Source organism: Xyrauchen texanus, chromosome 21, assembly GCF_025860055.1.
Source record: "Xyrauchen texanus isolate HMW12.3.18 chromosome 21, RBS_HiC_50CHRs, whole genome shotgun sequence".
Lineage (NCBI taxonomy): Eukaryota > Metazoa > Chordata > Actinopteri > Cypriniformes > Catostomidae > Xyrauchen > Xyrauchen texanus.
Genome location: NC_068296.1, coordinates 27,039,898 through 27,067,687, shown reverse-complemented (window position 1 = coordinate 27,067,687; position 27,790 = coordinate 27,039,898). Strand labels below are relative to the sequence as shown.

General features: G+C 36.5%; 1 protein-coding gene across 1 annotated transcript; it reads left to right on the top strand.

The window, feature by feature from the left end:
* The first annotated feature begins 123 nt into the window (after positions 1 to 123).
* On the top strand, positions 124 to 27,070 carry vps9d1 (VPS9 domain containing 1). The gene is made up of 16 exons (XM_052152422.1): positions 124 to 243; positions 898 to 970; positions 2,295 to 2,489; positions 5,290 to 5,446; positions 8,709 to 8,820; positions 11,397 to 11,459; positions 12,756 to 12,808; positions 12,966 to 13,053; positions 13,194 to 13,279; positions 13,375 to 13,898; positions 14,253 to 14,382; positions 15,033 to 15,238; positions 15,587 to 15,671; positions 18,737 to 18,841; positions 22,448 to 22,560; positions 24,904 to 27,070. Exons 1-15 carry the CDS (start codon positions 145 to 147, stop codon positions 22,557 to 22,559), a joined length of 2,088 nt encoding a protein of 695 aa, XP_052008382.1. The 5' UTR covers positions 124 to 144; the 3' UTR covers position 22,560; positions 24,904 to 27,070.
* The last annotated feature ends 720 nt before the right edge of the window (positions 27,071 to 27,790 follow it).

The window sequence follows — 27,790 nt, the reverse complement described above, 5'->3', positions numbered from 1 at the left end:
GTGTCCTGAGTTTATATTTGTTTGAAGTCCTTTTATATAAAAACAGTCTATATGTACGCATAGAAAATTGCGACTTTTATTTTGAAATCATAAGACTGCTGCCTTACTGTTGTTGCGGCCACACTCACTCATTGTTTTGGCAGGATGGCCGCCTCTGTCATTGACAGTAATCAGCGACCACTACAGAATGCCATGAAACTCGTAAAAGTGGCCATTCAGCTTGACACAATCAACAGACACAAGGTACAGGCTTTTAATTTTTTTTAACTTGTTCTGTTTGGTGCAGGGTTAGATTCAGCCAATAACTGCATGCGAGAATGATGTCACTTATCAGGATATAAACAGGATATAAATCAATATATTGCATAAGGATATGTGAACCCCAATATTTTCCAAAAGGCGAACTTTATCTTGTAAAAGTGGTGATAAAATCAGTGGATAACATCATGTTATCAGTGAAATGCATTGTTTACTGTTTGATGTTTCCTTGATATAATTACCTCCTTCATAATAATCAGAATTGGAGGTTGTCGGTGTGTTTAAAGATCTGCTGTGCCTGGGGTCAGTTTAAGTTAATCTAAAACATTCAAATCCATTATAGATTTAGATAACATTAACCAGATAAGGGGTTATCAACCTTTACACACCCAGGGGGGACCCCCCATTCAGACTCTCAGCCAACAAAAAAAAAAAAAGTTTTATGCTGATGTTTTTAATATCGTCTCCCTGACCCCTGGCTGAAAGCCCTGGATTTAGATGATAAATCATGATGTCATTCTTTCAATAGAGTGGAAAGGTGTTAACTCATGAGATTAAGAAAGGCTTAATTGCATGGAACAGTGTTACAAAATAGAACAAAATCTTTCTGCCACTCACTGTAGTTATTTCCCCTTGTAGGAGGCGTACTGTGAATACTTAAAAAGCATTAACTACATATCTCATGCTCTGCTTGAAGATGCAGAATCTACACGTAAGTTATGATAAATCAAATCTGCATAATAGTAGTTCCAAAAATCTTTCGTCCCTTCCAGTCAAACACATTCTGTGCTTTATTTCACAATAAATGTCATTTCCTTTATGTTAGTCATCATAATGGGGTGTAAACTGACTTCCTTTTTTAAAGTTAAAATACAATGTTCCTGTGTATTTTTAAGGAAGAGGTTTTAAGTGTGCTCATGTGTCACATAAGTGTCTTGCTTAGTTATAGAGATCTTTTAAACTCTATATCGAGCCTTGTTCATTTGCTTCAGAGACTCATTATGAAATCCCCGTGAATTTCATTGACCAGAATATGAGATAAGTAAATGACACACATGACCACTCACTGCTTTTGTGTGTTCAAATTTATCTTAAAGGGATAGATCACCCAAAAATGAAAATTCTTTCATCATTTACTCACCCTCATGCCATCCCAGACATTTATAACGTTCTTTCTTTTGCAGAACACAACATTTTTTTAGAAGGATTTCTCAGCACTGTAGGTCCATACAATGTAAGTGACTGGTGACCAGAACTTTGAAGCTCCAAAAAGCAATTAAAGGCAGCAAAAATTAATCCATACAATTTCAGTGGTTTAATCAATATCTTCTGAAGTGATCTAATCAATATTGGGTAAGAACAGACCAAAATGTAACTCCTGTTTTACTGTAAATCTTGTCATTGCAGACTGTAAGCCTGATCTCAAACTGGAATACTTTTCCTAGTGCTTGACGCTTGCACTGAGCACTAGTTGGCGCTATAGGAAGTGTAATCGAGCTTGAAATCATGATAATCAGCGAGACTGCAGATGTCAAGGTTTATAGTGAAAAGGGCGTTATATTTCAGTCTGTTCTCATCTAAATCTGACTGGATTGCTTCAGAAGACATTGATTAAATCACTGAAGTCATATGGATTACTTTTATGCTGACTTTGTGCTTTTTGGAGCTTCAAAATTTAAGTTACCATTCTCTTGCATTGTATTGACATACAGAGCTGAAATATTTTTCTAAAAATCTTTGTGTTCAGTAGAAGAAAGAAAGTCATGCATGTCTGGGATGGCATGAGGGTGAGTGAATGATAAAAAAATAAAACTTTTGGTGAACTATCCCTTTAACTCCGATTACATTAAATTATTCTTAAAGCTCTTTTAAGATAAAACTAGATAATCTCATCCTGGTACATGATTACCTGTTCCGGCATTTAAAGACAACCAGATTTATAAGTCCGCTCTTTTGTTGTTTGGTCTGAATTGGTAATAATTCCATTTCATGTTTACTGTCTAAGTCATATGACTCTTATGCAATTATTTTGCCAGAAGAGGGAGAGCTGGAGCCAGTGGAAATGGAAAAGATGGTGAAACTGGTTGAGCAATGTTTAGAGAGGGTCAAATCTTGCATAGAAAGAAAGCACAAGTCACCTGCATCAGTCACCTCCACACCAACTCCACTAACCTCTCTCAAACAGACCACCCTTCCAGTTGTTGCTGTAACAAATGATGACAAAATGACAGGTGAGCCTTTATTTCAGGGTTCCCATGGATCCTTAAAAATTCTTAAAATGACTTAAATTCATTTTCCTGAAATTTAAGGTCATAAAAAGTCTTAAATATCTTAAATGATACAGCATAAGCCTTAATAATAATTTAAAGAGGTCTTCAATTTGGGGACAGAAAGACAGGAATCATGATATGACCTAATGTAATTATCAAACTTCAGAAGAATAGGATTTAATTAAATAAATGCATGCGTTGCGTCCTTCAGAGTGAATACGTGGCACTGTTGTGTTTTCTCCATACCGGGGGGTTGTGAACAGTGTTGGGTAACGTTACTTTAACAGAAGTAACTCGTGAGAATATTAACTTATTTAATTAAAAAATTATTTTTATGGAAAATAAAGTGTTACGTTGCTTTTGCATTACTTTAGCACTACTTTTTTCTCACAGCTACTTTATCTTCTGCTATGCTATGCATTCCATACAAGAGACATTATAGGCCATGCTAGCTACTGTACAACACTCATGTCTAAACAACAGTAAACAAACAGATATTTAGAAAGTAGGTCTTCACATCATGTTTATAATAAAGAATCAATAACATGTATATGCATGACTTGTATTTCCATCAACATGGCAGTCAATATGAATAATAACCATTGCCTTACCTAAAGTCCAACACTTGCATCATGTGCTGTGCCAGATAAAATTCAGTGGGGAATACCAAACTAACATGTAAAGATGCTGGCTACCACCCCAGGAGTTTGCTAGTTCGAATCCCAGGGCATGCTGAGTAACTCCAGCCAGGTCTCCTAAGCAACCAGATTGGCCCGGTTGCTTTGTGTTGATCCACAGTGCGTGCAGATGCCACAACTTCAAAGGCGCATGTTGATACAACTTGAATGGAATTTTTTTGCTATCAAAATTTCATAGAATCATGAATCAATACTTGTTTATTATAAAACAAAAATGTAGAATCTTTTAAGAAACTAAGGCATTTTCTCTGTGTACACAATCGATGTAGAACGTAGTTTGGAGCCACTGATCCAGAGTCAGCTTTTCTCATCCCATTGTCCCAGTTACTGGGAGCTGTAACATGGAGAAGTTTGGCTGCATAAGTCAGTGCATTGAGCGAGTATTTCACCATGCGCATTAACGAGTTGATTGACAGGCGATATCTGTATCTAAAACGTCATTGGCTCTTTTTCCATGAAGGCGGGACTTCCTTTCTACATCCTTTACTGTTGGGTGCTAGAGCTTGGTTAGGCGTTCCAATTTCTCCCTTTCATTTAAATAGTCAGGGTGCTTCAGTTTCCCCCACCGTCCAAAACATTAGTTAAGTGAACTGAAAACTGTAAATTGCCCAATGATGAGTGTGAATGTTTGTGTAAGCCCTGTGATGGACTGGCCACCTATCCAAGATGTTTTCCTGCCTTCTGCCCGAGACCGCTAGGATAGGCTCTAGCCCTACCCTACATAGGAAAAGTGGCTATAGAAGATGGATGGAGGGATATGATTTTGTGTTTGTGATTTACTCGCTATTTGTCTGTTTTTGAGTGAAATAAAAAAGTTGTCTGCTAAATAGTCTTTGTCCTTTTGTAGAGATGTACAAAATCAACACATAATTTTATTTAAAAAGTAACTGATATTATGGTGTAAAATAAAACGTTACTTTACTCGTTACTCAAAAAAGTAATCTGACATTTACATTTATTCATTTGGCAGATGCTTTTATCCAAAGTGACTTACAGTGCACTTATTAAAGGTACAATCCCCCTGGAGCAACCTGGAGTTAAATGCCTTGCTCAAGGACACAATGGTGGTGGCTGTGGGAATCGAACCTTCTGCTTACAAGTTCTGTGCTTTAGCCCACAATGCCACCACCACTCATACATAACACACGTTACTTTTATAAAAGTAACAAGAGAAGTAACACTCCTTGTGAGTGTTTTCAGCTGTTGCAGAGCAGTTCGCAATCATTAAGCTGTATCGGGTATTTATGACAAACCATCACTAAAGATCAACTGTTGATGATATAGTGTTGATGAAATATGGCAGTGTTTACTTTTAACTGTCTGTTTATATTGTAATACGTTGTAGATTTTTGTAGGAGTGCACATTTTGTTTCCCTTATCTGTTTGTATGAGGAGCTGGAAGCAGTGACATTTCAAAATTAGAGTCCAGGTGTATTTCAGCCTTAAAATTTCCAGGCTATGAATCAAATAAAATCTTTTTTTCTTTTTTTTTTCTTCTGGTTATTGATATATATAAATTCATTTTGGACTCTTGTAGCCTCTGTCTGGCAATCCCATCACAGGAAGGAAAGACTAAGAACATTTATTATATGCTACCAATTTTAAAAACTTTTGGCAGATTTGTTTTCTGTATTTTAACACATTATCTTATCAGCAAAATACAATATCGGTTGACCTTTAATTTTAATTTACTTTTCTAATACAAAAAACATTTTTAATGTGATAAATACAATGTGTAGAAAACACATATTTAGTATTTTAAACTTGCATATATTCTACCCTGTTTTCCTGATAAACAATGTTTAGGCCATGTTGAATGTGTGTCCCTGCCTGTTTAAGAAAGATTCTGTGCTACATGATTTATTGTGAGATTGTGTTTGTTTTGGTATGGGGATACGGTATTCATTTTAATTGTTCAGGTCTAGAAAAAGGTCTTCAAAAGTATTCAATCTGATTTTAAGAACTCTGCAGCAGCCCTGTATTTAGTAAGACTACTGATATTAAGTATCGAGGATAACAGCACCAATGTACTGCATGAATATTTTAAACTTTTCTTTCTGTAGAAACATCTGAGGCAGCAATGGTTTGTAAACCGCATCCTAAACTTCAACCCAACAGACATCGTAGAGTCCTCTCAGATGGAGGGGTGACAGGGTCCTCCTTTCTCCCACCTGAAGTCTTCCAGAAGTTTCAGACAGTGGAGTCACAAGACAACAGAAAGTGAGCCGCTGAGTGTTTCATAACAGTTCCATACATAACAACAGAATGCAGAAGGCGGAGGAACCTTTTGATGTACTCATCAACATAATGATGAGTACAGAGTCCCGATAAGCATTGATCATTGAGTTCACAGCTGGCCTCTCCCAGAGACCCCAAAGATACTGTATGATAGACACTGATGTACAAGATAACAAACAAAGACAAAATACAAATAACACTGAAAAAAAGATGTAATCCTAAATGTTAATGATGAAAGTTGTTTCAGCTCAGTTTCATCTCAGAACTCTACATTTAAAGGTGCACTCAGTATTATTTCCTTATTTAAAAAAATATTCTCAAAGATTATTATTGAGAGTTTTTGTAGTTTATATAGAGTTTTGGATTTCGTGATATAAAAATCATGGGAGTCTTACTACAATGGCATCGATAACCAAAAGTTATTACTTTTGCGTTATGCATACACGCCACTATGTGTTAGTATAACTCCAAGACAACTGCCATATTGGCCAGCACAAATTAAATAAAAAGTTACTGGGTCCACCTTTAATAGTAGTGTTACAATTCACTTTTAAATGTATCCAGAATGAATGGCTCTGTTTGTTATATTGGATGTCTAAGAACATTTTACAAGAGACGGAATCACTTCTTTCACATACTTCTAAAGCCATAGTTTCTGGTTATGTACTACGGCAGGGCTATTCAACTTCATCGACAAGTGAGCCAGATTGAAAAAATCCTCTGGGCATGCGGGGCCAAGCCAGAATATTTTGTTAACGAAAAACTTCCATCAGATATCATTATAGTTGGCTTATATTATTTGCTCCCTATATAATTAAAACATCTGTGTTTATAGCTTTCATTTTTATATATCATGAGAAAAGTTTTCTTGCAGGAAATTCTTCAAACATATAAAAATAAATACAGATGTGCTTATAAAATTGGTGCACAACAGAGGAAGTAAATCTGATACAAAAAAATTAATTGAACACTAACAGTGAAGCAATGATAGATGCAATAATTTAAACTTTTGACTTTTTAAATATAATTTTTTTTCTTGACTATATTAAAGGGCACCTATTATGGCATTTAAAATGTTCCTAATATTGTTTTGGGAGTCCCCAACAACAGTTTTACATGCATGCAATGACAAAAAACACTTTTGTTGTCTTATAATATGCATTTATGTTTACCTGATTTGCTCACCGACTCCCAAATGATTCGTTCAACGACAAATTTTTCCAAACCCCTCCTTTGCGTGACACTAATCTGCGGTGATTGGTCAGATGACCCAGTCAGTTGTGATTGGTATACTCTGCAGAGATTGTCGGAAACGGAACGCCCATCACCGCTTTGTAGTAAAAAAATCAAAATCAGAGAAGGAATTTGAGTTGATATATGTTAGCAATCATAGCCCAAAGTTCGGTGGTAAACACCCAATCAGTTATTGTTTGCTTTAGCCCAACGCATAAACATATTGGTAAAGCACTGCATTACTACAAGTTATTGCTCTATTCTTTATGACAACTCCAATAACATCGACAAACATTTCACATATTTCAAAAAAATTGACATTGGAGACCTAGAAGCTGCTCTGAGCGTAACTTACACAACACACACAAATACTTATTAAGCATGCTAAAAAACACATAAAAGCAACAATTATTAATAATACTTACAGGTTGTGATTCGGAGGAGGAAGCTGATCCAAATAAACTTGGTACTGAACCTTCCTTCAGTATCAACCGGCTCGGGAATCCACACTTGAAAGCATTCATGTTCGAAAAGCAATCATCATTAAAATGACGCGAACACAGCACAAGGTTCGGGCTATACTTGTGTGGTATAGTTGTAAACATAAACTCTAGCCACTGATTCTTCACATGCTCGTCCCTGGGCAGTGAAAAAAAGGTCGCTTTTGATATGCACTTCAGAACACAGCGTCTTGTTGTCGACATGATGTTTTCAAGTTTTCCCTGATGTCTGCGCGCGCAATGAGTGGGCGTGGCCAATTTGATAATTTTTCGTCTTGACGTCACAACGAAAAGGAAAATGACTCATTGGAAAAACTATTCATTACATTGACTCAGAGTCGACTCCTACTTTTGAGAGACAATAACTTTTTTTTACGGTGAACTTTCATATATAAAACTTTGCAGGATGTTTTTGTTCACTTAAATCTGTTACACACTACATGAAAGGTAATTTTCAGAATTCCATAATAGGTGCTCTTTAATATAAATACCTTTCCTGTTTCTTCGATTTCACGCATATTATTCGTCCATGCTTTTATTTATTTAATCTTCCCAAATTGACGGATAATGATTATTTGCACCTCAATGTATTGAGTATTGATACAATATTGTGATAAAAAAGTATCGCAATATATTTATATTTGATTGTATCGATACAGCCTTATGCAGGATTTGGCCTGTTTGTTTACCTCTCATTTGCTTTTTGGATTGTTTAGGTTAAGGTTTATGTTAGGGAGGTATGATTTACTAGTTAACACCTCCATCTAACATTCACCTGAAAAACCTTGTCTGATTATGACATTTCACCTGCATTTGGCGCCCCTCACTGGACATTTCACTGGGTTACTGCAGTTAAAGTGTAGTGATGTATCATTTCGTTTTGCAAAAATGTTTCCACAGTCACATAATTTTCATTAGATCAGGCTGGTTTCCAGTCTATGATATAGATAGTATCAACACACTCTATTTTCTGTTATTTGTATACTTTTTTTGATTTTCTGGAGATATTCACATACAAAAATGATAGAATTTTAGAATTTTGGTATATTTACTTAATTACTCCATTTGTAATTTAAAGAACCCTGCTTCATTTAAAATATTTAGTCCATAGATTTTGGGGTTTCTTTTGGCTTAAACGTTTTTATGTTACTACGTTATAGTTTGATGAAAAATATAAGATAAATGATATTGACACATTCATCATCCTAATCCTTTAGCATATGGTTGTTTATTGCTGTAATTTTTTTATGGTTCATATAACACCAGGTTACATGCAGTTCCACTGGCCATTGACCCCAGTAATTGATCTTTGTAGGATGTCAGTTCTGTAATAATGGGGGAAGATAATAGTACATTATGTTCTTATAAGATCTATTGTCACTGAGATCTGTCCCTAATGTACTAAATGTTCTTAATATGTTTGTATAATTTACGCTATACTACTATATTTACTATACTATACTATATAACTAATTTTTTTCTACGTTTGTGTGCGTGTATGTGTATGACAGGGAATTGACGCCTATTGAGGAGGCATCACGTCTTAACCAGAAACTTAAGGCTAATTATGAGGCACGGATGGCAAGACTTACTCCTGGTCAAGCCACTCAAAAGACTTCATTGGTAAGTCAGGAAAAAGTGGAAGATAAAGTGGATAAAAAGAGTGGAAGAGAAAGAATGTGCATGTATATATGTTTTATATAAATAAACTGTTATATTTTTATCAATCTGATATACATGCATACATTTACCATAACAGGAAATGGTCTGGCATGGTGTTGTAAGTCCAATCCATTAACCCTAATACAATGAAGTAATTGTTCTTTGACCCAATTTTGGATGTTTATTGACAGTGGTTTCTTACCTGATTGTGCGCATGCGTAAAAAACTTCTGACGCCACACCTCTTCTTTTTAAATGGCTTTGCGTGATTCACTCAACTCACATGTTCCTCTGATTGTAGTGATAGATTGACCGCACACACTCAGAGAGAGAATTTACTTTACGGTGCGTACTACAGCAGTTTAATGAACAGTACCGTGTTTACTTACAGTGATTGACTTTCGGCGGAGGGTCGGTTTAAAACGTTTTTGATTGACTTTATAAGTCACAGGACACAAACACTGTGTTATCCAGTTTTCGAGAATGATCCAGAGTCGCAGAGAAAAGTCGGTGGATCTCCGTTTATACTGGAGAAAGCTGAAGGTGTTTTGGAAGGTATCTTCATTTTTTTACCTATTTGTAGGCCGATGATTTACGATGGTAACTGTCGCTTGGCGAAACATCCTAATTGAATTTTAAATGTAGATTATTATTTTATACCGTAGCTTCAAAAATTCGAATATAGAAGAATATTGCTGAGTGTGCACTATGTAGGGAACTTATGGGGAGGTACTACAGGTGAATACGCTAAAATGGTTCCTTATATCAAAATTAAACTTTATGAAACGACACAATGTAAATGTATTAAAGTATTGTATTTTGACTTTTAAATGTTTAAATATGCTAATTATGGTTCACGCACAAATGTGTATATTATAACAGTGATTTTTGCTCCACTGTGTTGTCAAATAAAACAACATTAACCATGTATGTATTTAAATAATGTTGTTCTTGCTTTTTAAAAGATGAAATGCCCCTTAAAATAGCAAGTTTAAGATCTATGGATCTGTATGCATTCCTGTAAAAAAAATGCCACATTTATAAGTTGTTAACTGATGCCTTATGTGGCTATAAAGCCACATTTAAGGCCAAAAATTAAATGCTTCTAAATTTTATTGCCGATTATTTTTGATTCTTTCTGAATGTCTGCTATGTATCTAAATCTAATCAAAATCCTCATTTATATACTACCTTAAGAGTGCCAAGTGTGGAATGTGGATAAAGTTGTGCCCATGTTTACATGTTTTTTTTTCCTCAAACAACTTTACATAGCCCTTGCAAAATGTGTTCGATTTAAAAAAAATAAGAGGAACAATAAAAGTTGCATCCTGTTTTTTTTAGTTAGCACTGCCCTGATAAAACTACTTGACATAACCAGTATTTAAAGAGACAGTTCACCAGGGCCTGGGTAGCTCAGCAAGACGCTGACAACCACACCTGGAGTGGCGAGTTCGAATCCATGGTGTGCTTATTGACACCAGTCAGGCTTCCTTGCTAGGGTGGGTAGAGTCACATTGGGTTAACCTCCTCGTGGTCGCTATAATGCGGTTCTCGCATTCGGTGGGGCGCATGGTGAGTTGTGCATGGATGCCGCGCCGAATAGAGTGAAACCTCCACACATGCTAGGTCTCCGCAGTAACACGCTCAACAAGCCATGCGATAAAATGTGCGGATTGACCACCTCAAACGCCGAGGCAACTGAGATTCGTCCTCTGTCACCCGGATTGAGGCGAGTCACTACACCACCATGAGGCATGCCAAATTGGGGAGAAAATGGGAGGGGGTAATATTTCATTATTTACTCACTGTCATGTTGTCCTAAGCCTGTATGACTTTATTTCTGCAGTGGAACACAAAAGGAGATGTATGTTAATCTTAGTGGTGACTATGGATAATTTTCTGCCTAACATCTCCTTTTGTTTCACAGAAGAATGGGTTTGGAACAACATGAGTGCATAAACAATGACTGAATTATCATTTTTGTTTGAGCTTTCCCTTTAATAATAACTGAATTGAAAGTATCTTGTTCAAAAGTTTCTGACCTTTTGTGAAAGTCATTTATAAGTCCCTCAATTGTCCTGAGTGGCAAAGCAAGATTTCAACATCATTGAGCCACTGAGGGGAGGAACTAAAATGTGTGAAACCAATGAATGTACAGACAGTACTTGGAGCCTTTTGTCAAGATCGGTGGATGGCTTCACTGCCCAGGACAAACCTGTACTTGTGCACAACTCAACTTTTGAACAGGATAGTTTGTGTATTTTCAGCCATTATTTTGTCTTGTGGTGTATGTCAAAATGTTATGTCAAATAGCTTCAGCCAGACAGTATTAAATATAAAACAAATAGCAATTTTATGATCCCTCCCTTTAAAAAAAAAAAAAAAAAAGATAATCAAGGGTTATGTAAACTTATGGGCACTGTATTTCTTTCCTCAAACAAAAATCTTACTTTAAAGAAACCCCAATGAAATTCATAAGGGGACTGATTTAATTACTCATACAAACAGTGTTGTCTTTATTTCTCCTCTTTTATACAGACCCTCTCACTCCAGAGGCAGATGATGGAGAATCTGATAATAGCCAAAGCCAGGCAAGATGCTGTATCCTTTATGGTTTTCTGGGCCGTGGCCTTTATGAAGATCTGTTTTCTATTGCTACACTTGATTCTACAAATGCATTGCAGTTTAAAACCGTTCTTTTTTTTTAAAACCTATTTAAATCAATTTGGACTTGGATGGGTGTGAAAATATACTAGTTTGTGACACTGGTGCTTGTAATTGTATTGCTCTTGTAAACTTGGATTTTATTTGTATTTTTAATTTTATTTTTATAATTTTCAAATCAATAATTTCAATCATTAAGTTATGTTGATGTTAAGGTTATTACATTCAAGTCTTTAAGTTCAGCAAAGGGTTTTTGATGTGTATTTTACTATACTGTTGTTTAATCAATGTTTGACCTTTTGAGATGCATATGAGGTCCGGATGGCCTGGAAAGAAATGTGAATAAAGGTCATGAACTCTGACCTTTTGTACTCTCTCTAAAGCAAAGGAAACTGATTATTCACACTCAAACTCTTATGGTATTATATTTATGCTGTGGTTTTATGGAAATCTGGGTGTCTCAATTAGCTCCCTTTGTACTCCCTCTAAAGCAAAGGAAACTGATTATTCACACTCAAACTCTTATGGTATTATATTTATGCTGCGGTTTAATGGAAATCTGGGTGTCTCAATTAGCTCCCTATAACAAGAATCAGTATATCGTGAACACAAATTCGGGCACTGTTAAAGCTGTTTATCCACTGAACATTGGGACACTTATAACACAATCACTTGCCACACGAGTACGAGGTCACACTTTTAAATGCAGCTGGTATTATTCAGCAACATTGCTTAATATAATATACTCATGCATTTTCATTGTAGATATTAAAACCTATGATTTTATTATAAAAGATAAATAATTTTTTTTTAAACTATAATATTTAAAGTACTTTTATGAACATTATGAATAATAGATCAATATAATTTAAAGAGGAAAAAGTATGTTACTTCATAATTTTACACTTGTGCTCATCTTCTGATTTGAGAGACTTCAGGAGACATGACAATGTTTCTGGTAAGGGAACAGTGAGCAGTGATGCTCCCTGAATTTTTAGGGAGAAAATGTTTCAGTACACTGGAACAATTTAGCGATTTGAGACAATCATAAAAATGTCCAACTCGCTGATCGGTGCACTGACTACTGAAATAGGGAGCTGATTGATATGCACCCTGAGAAGTATTTATTTTGAAAAAGAATTCCAGAATTCTTTTTTTTTTTTATGTATATATCTATATCTGAGTGGAGTACATTTATTTAAAACTGGTTGGAGTTTTCCTAAGCACTAGCAGCTTCAACGGAAAATGGAGGAGAGGAGACTCCGGCTGCAGGAGGAAGCCAACCGGTGGGTTTTAAACCATAATCTTATCAAATGCTTTATTTTATTGCCAGTCTCTTGGAATGACAATGCAACACATTTAAGCCATTTAATGACCAGCAGTTCTACGCTATGATGTACATTTGTGCACGTGATTGGATGTGAAGTACATTTTTGCCTACAGGAGATTTGCTACCTGTGGGACAATGTCACAAGAGGAACAAGAGCAGCGATTACTTTATGCTAGCGTGCTTGAATACGAGCAAGATCATGTGAGTTTTAATTGCTGCATCAGTTTTGATCTTTGTATGCCTGTGTGTGTGGTGCTATTATTGATGGCAGTATCCATTATTCTGGTATACCAGTAAACTTATGTATGGTTATGCATTAATATATTTGTTTGATCATTTAGGAATGGCCAAAAATTTGGAAGGCTAATTTGAAAAAGAGTCCAAATGATCCGACACTGGTTTCAGGTCTTATCGCCTGTCTTTTCAGGTAGGTTCTTAGTGTTAGATCATCAGTGCACCAATAATTTGGTGTTTGAAGCCGTGTCTCATAACACTTGTTGCCGTTTTCTTTCCTGGTACCAGCTGCCCAGATCACCCAGTCATGGAGTTGTTAAAGAGGCTTCAGTACAGGGTGTACAACAGTCTGTACCCCATAGTAAGCCAGCATGCTCATCTGAGCCCAATGCCTGGTTGCTCACTACCCTTAAAGCCCTCCCGCAGTGCCCAGAGCCTGCTCCTCTCTGACATTCCCATCTCGCCACAGCAGCATCGAAACCCACTCAAATCAGCTCTTAAACACAGTTTATCTGATGCCTCTATCTCCCTTTCCCTGTCCCATGACCTCAATGCCAACGACACAAAGTCGGAGGCAGACCCGGACGAGCCCCCATCTCTAGGTGGTACAGATAGGGAGAACTCCTTTGAGGATCTGGAAAGTTTCCTTACTCAGCTGGACTGGGTTCCTTCTCACAGTAGTGAAGACACAGATTCTGATGTGATCATAGACACGACGCACATGGACCAAGGAATTCATATTCAAGATCTTGAGGAGCGTGCCCTGAAAGAACATCTGAAGGCAATAGTCAAAGTCATCCACAATTCTATCGGTAAGTGTTTGTCACTTACTTTGATGTAGTTTTACTAGTCATGAATATCTATAGGAAAACTGGCTGCAGTTACTGAGTGTAGAAAATGTCTTGTTCTTGGTAATTGCATTCTGCTGCTTTTATTTTGAGAAGTTGAGACTTTAGATATATGCAATGCTGGTTCAGCATTCCCAAAAAACCCCCATTATAGCCAGTGGAATTTGTATGGCTGTATCATGCGCCAGAGTATAACCAACGCATGAGCTTCTTAATCTGCCATACATTTTTTTTGTCAAAAGGTCCTTTTATGAAATGTACTAGTTTGCTAATTCTCTATGGTAATTGTGCAAATGGATTTGTCTTTGTATGGAACAGATCGCCTGCTGTCTCTGTGTCTACTGTCCTTTGAATGTCTCAACACTGCAAGTTCTAAAGACCAATGCGTGGCGAGTATAGAGGAAGTTTTCTTCACCCCCATTTGGCGCCCACTGTTGGCACTGTTTAGGTATTGCATTGCATTAATTGAATGATCAAAGCATAACAATTCGCAAATGGCAATTAAAGCTGATAGGTATGGACTAAAAGACACTTAAAATACAATCTGCAACTTGGTGCTCACTTTCACTAAAGAAGTTTATGTATGAATCCTAGTCGTACATGAGTATTTTATTTTTTATTTCTTTAAATGTTTCCATGGTCGGCAAAAATTATGTATTTTGCGTAATGTTTGTGTATTTAACTTTATTTTTTGAAGTTTTTCCCCCCTGTATCACTAAGCACAAAACTAAAATGTAACACTTGCATCATAGCTTGATTTTAATTACTTCATGGCTTTTGTGGTAAAGTAGATGCTTGTGAGATGGGCTAAACTTGTAGTATATTTACACAGACTTGACTAAGCTCTTAATCAAAATGTATAGCATTCAGCTCAGCCTAATTGTTGGATATCTCTTGAGTTATGTTGAGTCATGATTGTATGAATTATCTGGATATTGAGCAGTAGATGGCACACTTAAGCTGAAAACACTGAAGTGCTCTTAAATTTCAATTTTAACCTGTGTTCTTTAGTTAAGGTGTGCCTAAGTTGCAATATGGTTATCATTCAATACAAATGGCATATTGATGTTTTGCCCTGTCACCTTCTGATGCTTTTAGGAAGGTGCATCGAGAACGGGAGTTGGCTGTTGAGAGCAGCATGCGTCTTTATCAAAATGTTTTGCCAAGTGATGTTGGTATAGAACCTAAATTGTTCCCCAGAGACCCTGCTGTGCTGCACGGTTCCTACCCATATGAGTCAGCAGTACAGGAGCTGAAACTTCTTTGTAGAGACTATTGTCCTCAGAAGAAACTGGAGTGTATTGGTAAGATCTCTTAAGATGACTTAAAGGGATAGTTCACCCAAAAAGGAATCTTAATCTTAATTTACTTGCCCTCATACTGTTCTAAACGTGAATGATGTACCACAAAAGGATATGTTGGAGAAGAAGATCTTAGTCACCATTCACTTTCACTGCATGGGGAAAAAGATGCAATGAAAGTGAATGGTGACTGAGGCTGTCCGTTCATACAGGTTTGGAACAACATCAGGGTGAGTAAATAAAAAAAATTGTTTGTTAACTATCCCTTTAATGGAAGTGTGACCACAAATCTTTAAATCCAAGTGTGAGTTTATTGAAAATCTCTTTTTTTTTTTTTTTTTTTTTTTGTAGTTCGAGCCCTACGAATTATCTGTGCTTGTGCTGAAGAATACCGCCTGCTGCAAGAAAATGACCCTTCACCCAAATCAGCAGCCATGTAAGTCTACATATTGCCTTACACATTTTGCTGTCTTTCTTTAAAAGTTGAAATGGGCTTTATGGAACTTTCTTTCGTTGGAGTTCAGACTGTCCGCTGGACGTGTGTCAGACTTCATCAGACCCCACAGATGCCAAAGCTCAGCAGGGGATCTGTCTTGACTCTCAGTCCACTGCTGGGTGCTCTGAGCTGACTTCCTCTCTAAGTGGGTCACCCTGTCTGGAACACACTTTGGCACTGACTCACTTTGAGAAAGGGTCTGTGTCTAGAACTGCTGCAAGAATGTAAAAAGTCAAGTCCGCCGTAGCATTGGTCCAATTATTATAACCAAAAGCTAGCGTTATCTTTGACTCAGACCCGGACATTGAGTTGTGGCCTTGCATATGTTGTGAAGCTACTCGCAGTAGACAAAGTTTATTCTTTTCAACTCGGTCATGCATAGCAATGTAAGCTTAAAGGTGATTTAATTTTCTGATGATAAAATGCGTGTTCCATTCCCAGCATATTAAACTGGGATAACTGTATAAAAGCCTTTTCACACTAAACACAATGTGATTGAGAGGCAAATCGGTGGTGAACGACACTTTCCCATAGAAAGCGAGGCGGATGTTCGCTGTTAGCACATTCAGGCCTTTACAATAGGTGCCGCTAATCGTTAAGCAATTTTACCCCAGTAGAGTAAGTGGCTCAAAGCAACTTTGAGCTGGTCCTCCCTCTGCCCATAACGGGGTTAGAAGAAATAACCACTTAACAAACAAGAAATGAAAACAATTTTCTAGCCAGCAAATCGTAAATATAAAACCAATCTCCCTACCAGCTGCAGCAGCAATAAGTGTGTTGATTTTGCTCAATGAGGAAGAGAACTTTCAAGACACTTTCACAAACTATTACAGTTCACCTGCTGGACAAGTTGACAGAGAATTATCATGTATATGCATTCTGAGGGGGTGATGGGGAAAGAATAGTGTAAAGAAAAAATTAGAATGGTTAAAACATCATGTCTGTTAACAACTATTAAAAATAGTACAGCAATAACAGTTTTGGTATACAACACTGTTAAAGGCACACGGAGTGCAATGCAATTCACAGCAATAGTATTAATATTTGGTGAAGAATAACACTTATGCGTAAAGTTGTTTTATTAAAGTGATACAAAGGCAAAGATGCTAATTTATAATTATATTTAAAATGTAAGATTAAATGCGAAATTAATGTTTGTTCCAGGTGAGAATGGCTCATTAGGTATCCATTGTTTCGATTCAAAATGTTGATCATGGCAAAAACAATTTGCAGAAAATTTGCATTTGGTGAGCAAAGGCCTTTGTTTATAAGTCAGCATTGCTGTGTATTTTTGGGTTTGGGGCAGGACTAGGTTAACAAAGGTATAAAAAAGCAGACCATTTAGATTGCAAAACAACAAATATGATGCCATTAATTAAAATAAGAAATTATAATGATGATTTTTATCGTTGTTAAAATAGTCATAATTATGTTTTTATTGTTGTATTCTGATGATTAGGCATTTATTTTCAAAAAGCATTTCTGCATGTCGTTTATCAGACAAATATTACAGTATTGGTGTTTATCTCTACTGATGAAGAGATTTATCAGAGTGACTGTACTTTGATCAGAATATCTGTGGAAAAATTGAGAATCTGTTTATCGCGTGCTGCTGAGCTTGTTAATCTCCCACTGAACTCTGCTCCAAACATTTGGAGTTGGAAATTTAAGATGTTTTCCTCCTGACTCATCTGTGATTTTGATGGTAAATGTGCAAGTTCACACCAGCATCCTGTAAATGGAAAAACGGTGCCGGGAGATTATGTGGGCCGTTATGATGTCTGTAATCTTTTGCTCCCACCGCACCCCACCAATCAAAACAAGCTGTCGGTTCCTCTTTCTCTCTTGTTTTCTTGTGTCCTACCCATTTACTAGAATAATTAACCCTGGGACCAAATCTACATGTGTCTTTTTGTATCGCAGCATGCAGACCAGGTCCATGGCTGATGCACATGTTTTCGGAGCACTGTCGGCAGCACTTAAATCCACACACGAGAAACAGTTTAGTCATGTAGTCAGATGTATGTTCTATGTAGAACAATGTGCTGTTGGTAGCCAAATCCAATCCATTGGCTTTGGTTCATTAACATATTTGGGTGTTTTCTGTTTCGTGCTGTAACTTTGGTTTTCAAATGATATTATGCTTTATAGGTATTGCCATCTGAGTGGGGATGTTTCATTGTGAGACTTTTCTTTTTTTTAGCCCTGGTTGCTCAGCCAATGCACATTCTGCCTTTTTAATTGTTTATACTTTTAAGTTTGTGTTTGGTTGTGAGGGAGAATGAATGTCTTCATGCATGCATGAACATGAACAATTTAGCCATTCTCACCCTTTATTTCGGCTGTTCTGTTCCATTTGTCGATTTCTTTCTCACTCTCTTTTTCTGGATAACATTCACACACACTTAGAATTCCCTTCTGCACAGCAGTCATTTCCTCCTGTCCTTCATTGACCAATTCTTTTCTCCTATGGAGGGAAAAAAACTTAAAATTTTTTTTTTTAAGGCTTTCTCTTTTTGTTGAACATGCTCACATGTTTTAGCCTCTTAGTAGGGATTTTTATTTAGGGGAAAGTTTTTCACATCACCAAACTCTCAAATTTGGGCCTCATCGTTCGAAGAAAATCAGCTAGGCTGCTCATTGTGCCATCCATTTAGCAAACAGGCTTGAACGAGCTAAGGACCACGTTGTTCCAGCATGCCTTCAGTGTGCGTGAGTGTTATTTTTTGATAGCACAGCAATAGCAGTGTTAGAAGGGAGGACATTGATAGAATGCAGATCTATTCTCGCCTCTGTAAAGCATATCAGGTGTCCTGCAGTCCAGCAGGAAAGGGGACACCCAGCTACTTTCTCACGCAAACCCTCCCTTCCGCACGAGTGAGGGGGGGTTTATATGATCTATCAGACAAAAGACAAGCTTATCTTGCATGCAAGAAATTTAATAGAAATAAGTTTACGTACATTTTTGTCTAGAGAGGCACTAACTGCTCTTTTTTTTTTTTCAGAGGGGCCGACGACCTGCTGCCCATCCTGTCGTTCGTGGCTTTACGCAGTGAACTGCCTCAGCTAGTCTCTGAATGTGCTGCGTTGGAAGAGTTCATCCATGAGGGGTACGTCCTCAATCCAGTGCTCCTCTAACAAACTTACATTCTTTATGAACTGAGAATGCTTGCAGCCTGTACCACAAGAATTTGAGTTCACAAGCAATATTTTCTTCAGGCAAATGGGTAAAGACCCCAATATACTTCCAGTTAAGTTCTGCTTTGTTCTTTGTTCAGGGGTAAAAAGAAGTTCAAAACAGCCAAGCAATGATGTACTGTTTGCAAACATTCAGACACCTGAGGATGCTCCATAAAATTGAGGATACTCCATAAAACCTTAACTAATGTGACACTGAAATGTGTTATGACTTTATGCCTCATTCTATGAGTTGACATTTGCAGTAGACCCGTTTATATTTTGAATTCATGACGATAATGCGCTAACAAATGCGATTACACTGCTATTGAAATTTATGACACTGATACTACTGCAAAGATTAGTATAAGTATTAATTAGCAGAATAAATACAAAAGAATGATGTTAAGAGAGGCTTATCTTTGTGCAGATGTGTGATAGTTTTTGCTGCAGATGGCACTAGGGCTGAAACGATTAGTCTACGTTTTTGACAATGTCGTCAATCAAAAATTTTCAACAATTTTGCAGTCGAATAGTCGTTTGATCTCATTTAACGTAACATGAGGTCATATGAAACGAATGATGACGTGAGAGAGGAGCACAGCAGCTCGCCCTGAGAGGAAGAAAACACATGTCCAGATGCACTCCAAAACAGCTTCAGGTGATGTAGATCATAAAATATTACGGAATTATAATGGAAAAATACAAAATAAGTAAATACAGAAGCACTGTCATTGTGAAATATAGCAGAGCATTATTGTGACGGCGCAAATGTGGCATTCCACTTAAGAAAACCTGCATATCAGAGCATCTAAAAAGCAAACAACCTGGCATTATATCGCTAATGCATCCTTTATTAAAGTTCAAGTAATAAGAACGTGAAAGAAACTTAACTACAAAAATTGCATTTCTCTGTGCGGTCAGCAACATGTCTATGTGTCACTTGGAGGAGGTATTGAAACTGCACCCGACTGATGCCTGTCCCCTCGTGCACTTTTGCTATAGATAGATTAATAATGCGATGGATTGCGACGTATTGAATCATACAGTAGCCTGTGTGTATCTTATTGTGAAGTAAATCACCGATATGCAGCTCTATTCAGAAGTTAGTTTGTTTTTGTGAGTTAAAGATCGATCGAAGTGAAAATAAATTGTGTAGTCCTAGCCCATTATACACTTCAACAAAGCTTTTGATCAGTCTTTTTTGGCTTGTTATCCAAAAACAATATCTAAAACTCATTAATACATTAATAGCTATACTGCAGAAGAAAACATTTTTATTGGAGAATGTTGAATACAATATTTTATATTTTAAAATATCTAAACAAGATACATTACCTGAGAAGCAACATATAAGATATTTAGACTTGCATTTAGAGAATATGTGGAAAATAAGACAAACTCTTCATTACAATAGGTTTTTTTTTTTTTTTGTAGTGAATATTTACAGAAACTTTTTTTTTTTTTTTTTTTCCTTTGGAATTCAGTGAATGTCATTTAGAGATTTTTAAAAGATGATTTTGTCCTCTTTATTGTTAGTAAGCACGTTTAACACAACCTTTTAAGTCTAGGCACAAGAGCTAATGATTAATCGTTGCAATCGAGTAGTTGAATAATCGTTCTAATAATCTTTAGATTAGTAGATTAACAAAATAATCGTTAGTTGCAGCCCTAAAAGGCACATGAGTGAATGGGCACTTGATAGTATTTGAGTAGATTTGATTCCTTTTGTAGACAAAAAAAAAAAAAAAAAAACAATTGCATGCATATGGTCTTGGCTAGTGTCTCTAAGTGAACAATCTTGCAGATGTATGTAAAATTGCACCAGCTCATTAAAAACTCTGCATGCTGGTGTGTTCATGTTAGCTGATCTTAATGAACTGAACCATGTTAGCACAAACAGCTGTTGGCTTCAAGGTAGGTGGAGATCTAGATCACACCTACTGATGTCATGTCCCAATGGCAGTAAGGTGTTTAGCAGCCGGTAAGAATTTTTCTTAAATGGTTGCCTGGGCATGTTGTTACGAACCACCGAAATGAAACGCAAAAACACCTTTTTGGCCAGATTTTGTTCTAGATGATGTAACACCTGTTCATTCTTCGATTTGGTATTGGGCTTTAGTGGCATATGTACAGTCAGCTGGACCCTGATGTGAATCACACTGAAGAAGTTTGTTGTATTTTTTTAAATGAGTAGCAGACTGTACAATAACCAGCCAAGTAACCACACAAATGGTCATGAAATATTGAGATGGATGAATGGGTGGATGGATAAAAAGAAGGTAAAAATATGGCTTTTTTCACCTGACACAGAAGTCAATAATACAGTTTAGCGGCCATTGTACATATTTCATTGCAGAATGCATTGATTGACCAATCATAATCTAGTATTTCAGAGAGTTGTGTAATTTTAGCAGAGAATAATTAACAATCCGGTTTCATTTCAGGCATGTTATACAGATTTGCCAGTGGCTTATGGAAAAAAATTAAGTTCTTATGAATTTAATTTTATTGGGGTTTATGGGTTAAAAAGATCTAAGTTTACAGCCTGACTAAATATGCCATGCTATTGCATCATATTTCAAAGAGCCTGAGAATCTGTCAAATTTGTAGATTTAATTATTGATAATAGTTGGGTAGATGACGCTGTTTGGTAATCTGGCTTGTCATATCTCATCCTTGTGCTAAATGTGGATTTGGCACATGCTCTTTGTCGTTTGTGCATGCAGCAAGAATCAACAGAGCAAGACCTTATCCTTTGCCAAAATGTATCTATTGAACTCTTATGTTCTCTGCACAAATAATTTCATACAAGGAAAAATACCATTCAGTATAAACTTATTTTATGAATCCTAGATAACAAACAAAATGTCCTCAGTCTTACTGCTTATGTAAGCCCAACTTTGATGTTTAGATATTTGTTCAGCAGAGGATATCACAACAGTCAGATCTCAATTTGTGAGGATGACCATTTGACCTTTTTCCTAAGTGGCGTTGTGGGTGTTCATGTCACCCCTCCTGCACCCTTGCGTGTCTACTCAGACCACAGCCCTGAGCTCTGTTGCATTTATCAGTATAAAACTGGAAGTTTTTACAAGCTGTTTAGAATGGCACTTAACAAGGCGTGTGGGGATATTCTGGTTTGGGTTTTCCTCTATAAAAATACAAATAAAAGCTCTTTTAGATGTTTGTTTCTTGGTGGCTTGGAAGACGGACGGGACTCTATACAGTGTATGAGAGCAAAGTTCTGATGGGACGTTTTCTCATTCTTGGGCACAGTTTGGTAGGTTTTGTTTGTTTATGACTCTGTACAGGTATCTTAATCTGCTTTTTTTTTTTTTTCTCTCTCTCTTCGTTTCTCATTTTCTCCCCTACATTCTCTCTTCACACTAACACATTTCACATTGACTCTTGGCTTTGGCTTGATCTTGTGTCTTGGTATCCTTATCTGATGGGTTCATCTGAAGGGGACCCTCTGTGGAGAAGTGATTGTTTTCTCTTGTGAAATGAATCTCAATTGAAGTGTTTTATGTCTACAGGTATCTGATCGGAGAGGAGGGGTACTGCCTGACGTCAATGCAGAGTGCACTGACCTATGTTGAGTCATTGTTCTTGGGTGGGGCGCCACCCCCCGCTGCCAAACTCACCTGATGTAGGTATAGCCGTTGACAGCATTTCAGGTTCATCCTCTCTAATACATGTCATCACAGTACTGTATTTTTAAACTAACTTCCCAATTTACTAATCATTTTAAAGTAGTTAAGTTACAGTCAAACTAATCATTTGAAAGTAGTAGTTGGCTAGACTATTAGCTGCTAACCAAAAGTAGCTTAAGATATTGAAGACAAAAATATCTTTTTTTTTAAAGTATGTACTATACAATTATACTGTATAATTTTAATCAGAACCATATGTTTAACTTGAACACTTTATTTTACAATTAATATTATTTACTTTATATAACTGATTTGTAAATACGCTGTAAAAAAGAATTGAGCAGTCTTTAAAAAATATCAAGGCAACATGTAGTTTGATTTTGACAATATCTTAATTGTCCTCAGTAATGTTGCTTTGTTTAGTGAATTTGTCCGCTAAATGCAAATGTTCTTGTATCAAATCGCAATACAAGAGCTTTTATTTTGTTAGCAATCTTTGCCTCTGAAGAGAGGTATGTCTTGAAGGCAGTCTGTACAATTGTTTGACATACTGTAGACACATAATAGACCTCAACCGTTAACTCACAAACAGCAATAACGGTGACGGTCAACAAACCTCATTAAGTAAATAGTTGAGCTCCTAGCATAACCACACAACAATTGACTAACAGTGGCAACAAAAAACAATAACAGCTTAAATATACAAATTCAATAAACAGCCTAATAAAAATAAAAAACCTATAGCACCAAGCGCATAATTTATTCATGTTGCAATGCATGCTGGGAACTCTCAAATCAGCAAAATTGTTTACAATAAAATTTTTCCTTCATTCAACTCTGTTTGGCTAGTTGGGACAACATAGGTAAATGTAGTTGGTCTTATTTGTTTTTATGAAGATGAAAGGAATTCACATTTCGTAGTACCTGTGACTCAAAGATTTAATTGTATTTTATTCACTTTATTTTTTAGAGTGTAGTAATAAATGGCAGCATTTCACTATAAAATACCTAAAGACCACGATTAAAGGCAGCGCAATGACTTAATAGAATCGTTGGATTCACTAGAATAAAGCAGACTTTGCACTGCTACATATAACAGAGACATTCAAAGAAAGATGTTTTCATTTTATTATTACCGAAGTCTTTCTAGCAAGTCTCTTGGGCAGCTTTTTTTCTATGTAAACAAATGGCATACAAGTACAGCTCCTATATATCTGAATGGGGAAAGACCGAAATCTCAAATGTTTGGTTAAGATTACGATTAAGGAACATTTCAAATCAGCAGTAAAATCTGACAACAGTGGTATCATAAATTGTGCTGCTTTACCTCAGATTACGCTTTCTAAGTGCATTGACTTCCTTTCTAAGTGCATTGACTTCCTTTCTAAGTGCGTTGACTGCTGGGTGTTCCAAATTCTCCCTTTCATTTTAATAGAAGTGGCCCGTCTCTGTTAGTACCCACAGAATACAAAAAATGAAGTGTATTGTCCCAAGTATACTTTGATTTTCCGAGGACCAGTACATTGTGTGCGTGATGCAAATTTCGCACACACTGCATCACTTAGGCAGTGGACACATCATCGTAACATTTAGAGCTGAATGGATCACAAAAATGTGCAAGCACTTAAACACATATTTAACCAATAGATTTTCTTTCAATACATGCAGTTGAGGAAACTGCAACCGTTAACTCTACCCGACAATGTTATTTAGTTTCATCAAAATTGCCTGTGTCAGAATTATCCCATTTTATCCAAACGTTTAACATTTGCAAAGAGCACTGTCTATATAGCTGTCACTTATACTATGGTGGCCCATGCTGAAATGTGCATTGAGATGCCACACTTCTACTGCAATAACTGTTTAGTCATCCATCCACTACAAAGTAGTTTAAAGTGATGGATCACCCCCCAAAACTGAAAATTGTCATCACTCACTTTCATGTCATTTTATTTTAAGTGAATGGTGACTGAGGCTGTCAGTTCCTATCATTCTGCCTTACATATAGTTTTGTAATTTTCGTCGGAAGCAAATTATAATTTTTTTTATGGGTGAACTAATACTTTAAGTGAAAGGGACTGGGCGTCACTGGTGGATCAAAGCCAAATTTACTGATCTCTTATCTTGATGGATTGATTACATTGACCTTGCTGAACTTTCAACTAAACTTCAAGTGAAATGTTATGGATTATTTTTGGCCACAGGGCAAAGTTTCTGTTTAGGGTCGAGTTACATAATGATTGCCTACAGTGGCTCAAATTCTAATTGCATTATCTAATGTAGACAATTATCCAATGTTCTGTTTGTTTACTTTGAATTGTTTGTTTTTTTGGTTCTAGGTGATGTAGCCAGCAGAAATATCCCATCCTCTTTTGGCTGCGCTCGCACAGGATCAGCTCTTCTGCTAAGCCCGTTTAGTCACAGATCTTGCCATCCTGCAGTTTCTTTAAAATCTATCTTGCATACCTTTCTGCACTCTGAAGGGACTGGTGAAGGCCATGCGCTGTTTTGGTCACTACAGGGAAAGTTCATCAGAATGTGATTAGACCTGATATCTGTGTTGTAGCCAAGGTAAAAAAAAGAAATGTAATGAAGGGACTTGTTGAAAGGTAATGCTATATTATTGTAAATGGAATGAAATCTAATGACATGCTTTTTATTTTCAAGCCCTATTAAATTATTTTGTTCGAATGGTTTTTCCCAAATGAAACATGAGACTAAATGTTAGCCTCAGGCATACAACCAATTTATTAATATACAATATTAAAAAGAGTGACACTAATTTAGTTTTTTGTATTTTAGCTCAGAATTTTAGCCTTTGTTTGAGCTAAATGGGCAGGAGAAAATGGATATGAGTGGATGATTGTAAATGATAAATTGTTGAAACTAGTCAAATCTTTTTACACTGAGCTCTGTCTTTCTCTTGTGAGTCAAAATACCACTATGCATACATGCATCATGTTAGTGTATGGTTCTCATTAAGCAGTAGGCATAATAGATTTTATATATATTTTTTAGAAGTTATTTAAATGTTTTTCACTCCACAAGTTGAGTAAGTGAGGTCTAAAATCAATGTGAAAAAAAAAAGTTTGGATGTGCGATGAAACGCTAATGCTGCTGTACCATCTGTCTTCAGTCAGATCAGATGTTACTGATTTGATGGGATATAAAATTAATTAGCCATAATATATATTTATATGCTTTGTGTGAAAGTTATGTTTTGTATTTAATGCAGACTGTAACAGAGACTGCAATATATGTGTGTGTGTTGTTGCTTAAGAACTGTTGTGTGAATTATAATGTGGATGTACCCTGAATCGTCTCTGTGCTGGAGAGCCAGAAACCATGCAGGTTGACAGTCAACCAATAATTCTTTATAAGACTTTGGGCGAATGCACATAGGCATGGTTTACAAGTGCATGGCATGTGAATATTCTAATAATAAAGACTACGTAACCCTTGAACTTTTTAGTACTGTTGGGGGTGTTTCCAAACTCTACTTTATTCTCTCCGCTCCCATTCTAAAACGCCACATTTTAAATAATTTGTTAAAATTAGACAAGTCCTTTTTATTTAGGGCAGTCTGGGGAGCTGGTTTAGGCTTGGTTGTTCTTCGATATAGTTGGTAGAAGAGGGTGAGCGACTGCACAGAGGGTGGCAGGGATGCCTGATGGGCAAATGGCTGGATTGTACCGAAAGTTTCCGGGCCATAGGAGAAAACATGCCACTCTGAATCAGTAGGCTTAACCTCTGTCCTAGAATACCCTCAGCTGCACATGAACATTACTCTAATGGCTTCACTATGTGACTCTTTGTCTATGGGTGGCCTTTTAAATCCCTTCCAGTCCACTTGTCTTGTCCCTCTACATAAACGCCCCAATTCCTGCCTGTGTTTTGGAACTGGCACCCATGGGGTCCAAAATAGTCTGCGAAAAACCTTACAGGCAAGCATCAAAACTTTGTGAGAGTACTTAAAGTTTGCAAACCCTGTAGAATGATCTGAATGCATTTAATTTGATCTGTAATGATAGATTAATATATGAAATCTGGATATTATGAGTGATTTCAAGGCTATCACTAATATGGGACCCACTTGGTGTCTTTAACTATTATGTACTTTATTATGTAAACATTTTTTTTTTAATTGTACTTGCATCTAAAGTACCTGCATTTAATTGCACTGTTAGCATTATGCCTAAACCTACCCCAACCCTAACTTCAATCTAAACCCTAACCCTACTCCAGCCCTAATTCTAAACCCTGAATCTCAAGCCAAGTAGCAGCTAATGTGAATCTTGGGAGAATTTTGTAATTAATGCATTGTACAGTGGTAAGAAAAAGTATGTAAACCCTTTAGAATTACAAGAAATTTTGTATAAATTTGTCTTAAAATCTTTTTAAAATAATGGCACACAAATTATTATATTGTTCTTGTACATACTGAATACATCATTCAAAATGTACAGTGTAGATTGGAAAAAGTATGTGAACCCCAAGACTAATGACATCAATAAAAGCTAATTAGAGTAAGGAGTTGCCAAACCTGCCATCCAATCAATGTTTCAAATTTTATTTGTCACATACATAACCATACATAGTACGACATGTAGTGAAATTCTTGATATGACTTTTCTCCCCACAGTTTACGATAAAGATTATTTATATATATATATATATATACTGTATATAGATTAGGAATAGAAATAAAATTAAAACAATTTAAATGCCCATTTAAAAAACAATAAAATGGGGGGAAAGAGAAATATACTATTATGTAAAAAATATGAAATGAATATGAAGTGCATTGTGACAGATGTAAAGAAGCAGCAACAGTTTGACTGGCAATATATATATATATATATATATATTGTGCAGGGATTGAGATGATGAAACGAGATTGGAGGTGTGGGTTACAGCTACTTAGTCTTCTAAGAAGCATTCAAACATTTTGAGTTTGCCATTCACAAGAAGCATCTGATGACATGGACCATGCCTTGCCAAAATGAGATCTCAGAAGACCTACGATGGATGAATTGTTGCTTTGCATAAAGCTGGAAAGGGATACAAAGTTATCTTGAAGAGCTTGGATATTCATCTCTCCACATTTAGATAAATTGTCTATAAATGGAGACAATGTAGTACTGTGGCTACTCTCCCTAGAAGTAGCCATATAGCCAAGATGACTTAAAGGGTAGACAGCTCAATTAGGTAAAAAAGGAACCATCG